At 41.4% G+C, this 5,117-nt stretch overlaps 1 protein-coding gene across 1 annotated transcript; it reads right to left on the bottom strand.

Moving 5' to 3' along the window:
* Positions 1 to 1,124: 1,124 nt before the first annotated feature.
* K441DRAFT_599773 (MFS general substrate transporter) lies at positions 1,125 to 3,529 on the bottom strand. The gene is made up of 5 exons (XM_067645161.1): positions 2,991 to 3,529; positions 2,810 to 2,911; positions 2,618 to 2,753; positions 1,995 to 2,503; positions 1,125 to 1,937 (listed from the first exon to the last, which is right to left on the bottom strand). The coding sequence occupies exons 1-5, from the start codon at positions 3,166 to 3,168 to the stop codon at positions 1,312 to 1,314; spliced, it is 1,551 nt and encodes a 516-aa protein (XP_067510327.1). The 5' UTR covers positions 3,169 to 3,529; the 3' UTR covers positions 1,125 to 1,311.
* Between the last annotated feature and the right edge of the window lie 1,588 nt (positions 3,530 to 5,117).

Here is a 5,117-nt window from a genome sequence, read left to right as displayed (position 1 = left end):
AGTAGGTAGATACTAATTTAAGGGTAGGTAGAGTAGGTAAATACTAATTTAAGAGTAGGTAGAGTAGGTAAATACTAATTTAAAAGTAGGTAGAGTAAGTGGATACTAATTTATACCTAGGTAGTTCTTAAACCTTATATATACTTTATTTTCTAACGCTTTACCTTATTAGGTAATTATATACTAGCTTAGAGTTAACTAGAGATATAGCTATTTAACTACGTTTAGTAACTCTAGTAAATATAACCGTTCCCAACTAATAGTGCTTATTTATAATCTACTACTTTACTTTATTAAAGCTGTTACCTTATACTATGCTTAATATATATATAAAAGAGTCCTCTATAACTTAATTAGGCTCTACTACTAATATTAATAATATTAGTAGGGGGTAGTTAGATTACGTTCCCTAACGAGATTTTAGATTTTTAGCGATTGCGATCTAAAATCTAAACTTATAAATATAGGGCGTCTCTATCACTATAGTGGCTACTATAGTAACGGAGATACTCTAAGTAGTTGGTCTACTGTAGCCTAAAATCTTAATTGTTAGGAATTTGGGGTGTCTCTACCACTGCAGTAGTAGAGGCACCCTAAGTTTAATACTACGCCAAAGTATTATGACTTTCCTGCAGTAACCAAGCAACTCTAAATCTTATTAGGCTAGCTCTAAATTAAAGCAATTATAGAACTTACTATGCCACTACACCGCAAGGACTTTTAGTTATAATTTTATAAATTTAATTAAAATATAAGCCCCTTCCTAAATTTCAATATATAATATTATGCTAAGGATTACGATATAGATTATAAGTTTATTTATTATAGAGTCCGCCTTACTTAAAATTAAGCTTATTCTAATTAGGGAAACCCTACACTCTATTATTTTACTACTACATAAAGGGTAAGGCTATTAAGCCTCAATTGGCAGGAGGTGGATTCTGTTTATAGGAGGTGGATATTGAAATAAATAAAACTTTAGAGGTGGATTTTGTATTAACCCCTTATTGAAAAGGCAATGCAAACTTCGTCACGCGTGGTGGAGAGAAGGCTTAGGCATGGAAAACAAACACTGGAACAGCTTTCATGAACCACAGAACTTCAAGGAGATATGAAGTCGTACAGCGCTAGATTAACTTTCCAAGCAAGCCTATATAAAGTTTAAAAGCACTCCCTTAAAGATGCTCTATCGGGTCAGTCGGTTCGAGTCAGCCCTCTCTGCCACATTAAGCCTACACTCGTAGGCACTGCTTTTCTAACATCTTTCCAAAACCTCAGCCAATATTTTCTCAGAGGTTCTAGGCTGCTCTGTTAATTCTCTGCAACTGGCATTGGATACTTCGTCCTCCACTCCTTACCCCAAAGCTGCACCGCTACAATGCTCGCAAAGCTCGCCGCTAGAATCGCTGCCTGGATTCCAAAACTCGTCCCCGCCCCATTCCTCGCGACCCACTTAATCTGAAAATACACTACGCAAAAGCCGCCTGTCGTGCGCCACATATTTATTAAGCCCGCCGCAATCGCTGAATGCTTCGGACAGGTATCTAAGCAGTACGCCGAGATGGCAACCGTCGCACTCACCTGTCCAATTGTATACAGCACCCAAGCCACAGCGAGGACAGCCCAATGTAATTTGTGCGCAAGGGCTTGGCCGAACAAAATAAGAGCGATAGGACCCAAGATGAAGCCAACGTAGCAGCCCCAGAGGCGGTTTTCGGGGCGGTAGGAGCCACCGTTACGGCGGATGTAGCGGTTGGCATTAAAATCATTAAACCAATGGCCCCAGATCTCACCAATTACGGCACCAATGCTGGGAGCAATATAAAGAAGTCCGATTTGTACTGAAGTGAAGAGATAGGGAGCAGGAGACAGGAATTGGGGAATTGTGGTTACGATGCCAATGACCCACATAAAGAGTATCATCGTGGAGCCGGCGGCTGGGAGAAGTATTAGCGGATTATTGAATAGAAGAAACGTATAGAGGAACAACCCACTGGTGAGGAGGATGTGTGGCTTGATTTGGATTATGGCAATGTGCCAGAGGACTGAGGCGAGGGTTGGACGTCCAGTTTGCCTTGCGCCATGCACACCGGTCAAGAGCGAGACCTTCCCTAAGATTCCTTTCTTTGGTCTACCCTCAGTCTGCGTGCGGTCGAACAGAGTTTCATCGCCGAATAAAATGACGAGAAGTAAAGATAGACCGTACATCGAAGCTAAGATACCAAAGTCCGGACGCCAAGCTAACTTAGAAAGGATCAAAGACGACATAAAAGCGCCCAAAAATGGGCCGATAAGGACACAGAACGCCCAGATATTGATCATTCGCGTGCGCTCGTGGAAGAAAAATACATCGTGAACAATGGTCAGGCCGATAACTTGTGGGGCAGTGTTAAAAAAACCTTGAAGTGTACGAAAGGCCGTGAAGGAAGCGTAACTAGGTGCGAGGGATGCACCGATGACCATGGCACAAGCTAGAAATTGGGACCAAAAGAGTACAGGAAGACTGTGAGCTGTTAGGATTGGGTCTATGGATGGGTGCTAGCCTTAGCGGTAAGTATTCTAGAATTTTTCTTGATATGAAGATTTAGAGAGAGACTGAAGCTTGTAAATGACCTACCGACCATATCGTGTGGTGAACGGAACTGCCAGTAGGCCTCCAGGGCCTTGCATAAATATGCCCCCGCTAACAGATTTTGCAACAGCAGGTACACTCATACGCCAAGTAATAGATTGTTGCGTGAATGCCACGACACCTGCGTATTCAATTAAAATCAATCCCTCTAGTGTATCAGAAACAAAAATTACAGACCAAACGTCATCCCAAAGTCAGTCAAGAAAGAAGGCATAATCAATGAAGCAAAGAGCAGACTTTTCTTGGTCCACGTCCAGTTCAGCGGATCATCGGGGTCACCTGCGCACAGGTCAGTTTTTCAGGGGAGTTCTGCTATATCCCTATCTTTATGAAGCAATTGAAACTCTCTCCGACTGACCAGACGGTTGAGGAATCAGAATAATCTTGCCGTCCTTTGTTGTCTTGACATTGCCATCAACGCTCTCCGCGAATACCTTGATATCGCTACCTTTTCCCTCAGAGATTTCCACATCGATAATATCTACTGCGGGGTCTGGAAATGCCAGCTCTTGGCTATCGACACCATTCTTCAACATCGTTAAAGGCTTAAAGCGACAACCTTCTACTTCGGCTGCGATATAGAGAATCTGTGCGGGGCAAAAAATATGCTGTACATTAAATAAATTGGGACAAAGCGGAGAGCTAGATATTCTCTTATCTAGTGCGGCGGTACGTAGGTGTTCAAGTACGGAGACCAAAGAGACCACACTGTGCAGCGTTTAGCAAGGTATATAAGCAAAAATGTCTATCAAAAATATCTCAAGGCAGATTTCATTGGTTAGAGCGGTAGTACAGCATCGGAGACATGCAATGCAAAAGGAAAGCTTGACTGAGCGTTTTAGGAATCAATGCCCATGAAGCTAGCGCCTCATTTACGATGCCTCGGCTGGATCCCATCATGCATCCAAGGGTTTCGATATGATCTGGCCTTGTGAGATGGTCTTATCCCCATCCTAGTTGCGCTGGGGTGTCGAAAGAGAATGGAGCGATTAGACACGGGCTAGAGAGGGCCCCAAGCCTATGGGACGCACCGGGCTGCTGTCGTCGTCAGATTAAATGTGGATTTAGTGTTAAGATGCTAACAGCAGGGTACTTAAGGATTTGACCTATTTTCAAGTCAGATTTGCCCATCCCCACTTAAGAACCCTACCCGATAACCTTTGCGAAATAGGCAAAGCATTAGCTTGATCGCGCCAAGACAATATTTAAGGGCCACACCCCTAAATGATACGCGTACACTCTAATTAATACACGCACACCCTTACCTAAACAGGCTTAGATCCTTCCTCTTCGGGCTAAAACGTCACGTTTGTCCGTGCGCAACTGTCGCGCGCCCATACCAATGACAAGGTTGGCATGGAATACAGTCTGTACAGGTTCCAGGTCCCCTCCCCCCATGCGCGCGCGACGCACACCTAATTTCGCTACGTCTGCAGCTAAATTAGTAGCAAGAAGGGTCAGGGCTTGAGCCACGGCCCACATCGAATTTGGAGCTCGGATTTGAAGCTATTCTAAACTTCTCTCTCTCCAAAAGTCGTAATATTTGCTCCAAACGTCCTGCTGCCTCTATAGGTAGTCCCTCCGGCCGCCCACCCACGGGTTCTCCCCAAGAACGGCTTTTTTAAAGGTTAGGTTTACCCTATATTACTACTAAAGTACCTACGCTTTTAATAACCCCCCGGCTTCCTACTAAAAAAGGTCTAGTTCTTTACTATATCTTTAGTATTTAAAACTACTTATTTAAAATCCGTATATATAGTAATCCGCAATAGGGCTCCTACGCGCTTTATTTTATTATAAATTACTAGCTTAATTCTAGCCTAGATAAACTCAATCTTCTCCTTCTTATAAATACTACCATCCTTATTTTTAAAGGGCTCTAAATCTATTTATTAAGTATAAGTTTCTACAAAGTTTATAAACTAGCGGAAGTTATAACGGTTAAGCTATATCCTATTTTAAAATAGCTCTATATTATTATATTATATAATATATAGATCTTAAGTCCATTTCTTTAGGAAGGGTTACAGCTATAGCCACATAGTAATTTGCCCCTTATTAAACTAATTAAGTGTAATCTAGTTTAGTAATTAGTCTTTAATCTTACTAATAATCCAGCGTATACGCTCTTTGGTATTATCTCGTATTATTAGTATCTTAAAGAAGTTATCTACCTTATAAACCCAATCGTTTAACTACTAGGCGTTAGGTTTATAGCAGAGTTCTAAACTACTAAAGGCCTTAGCCAGTTAGTCTATATCCTTTTTCTATTTATAGTATAAATAGCTCTCTAAGTCTTCTACACCTCCTTAAATAGGTACTAGATAGCTTCTAAAAAGCCCTTAGCCTTAACCAGGTTATAAAAGAATTTATTTAGCTTAAATTAAACCTTACTAGATATAGATTTGCCCTTAAAGGGTTTTAATATATTTATTAATAGCTTCTAAGAGCCTTATAACAGCTTCCCAATATTTATCTTAAAGAA

This window comes from Cenococcum geophilum (genome assembly GCF_001692895.1).
Source record: "Cenococcum geophilum 1.58 unplaced genomic scaffold K441scaffold_1, whole genome shotgun sequence".
Classification (NCBI taxonomy): domain Eukaryota; kingdom Fungi; phylum Ascomycota; class Dothideomycetes; order Gloniales; family Gloniaceae; genus Cenococcum; species Cenococcum geophilum.
Note: the sequence above shows the minus strand (reverse complement) of the source record. Positions and strands in the feature narration are given on the sequence as shown.

Coding starts and splice junctions, on each gene's coding strand:
- K441DRAFT_599773 (XM_067645161.1), bottom strand. CDS start 3,168: ATGTTGAAGAATGGTGTCGATAGCCAAGAGCTGGCATTTCCAGACCCC. Junction 2,754..2,809: donor TGACTTTGGGATGACGTTTG/GTCTGTAATTTT, acceptor TTGAATACGCAG/GTGTCGTGGCATTCACGCAA. Junction 2,504..2,617: donor TTCACCACACGATATGGTCG/GTAGGTCATTTA, acceptor AACAGCTCACAG/TCTTCCTGTACTCTTTTGGT.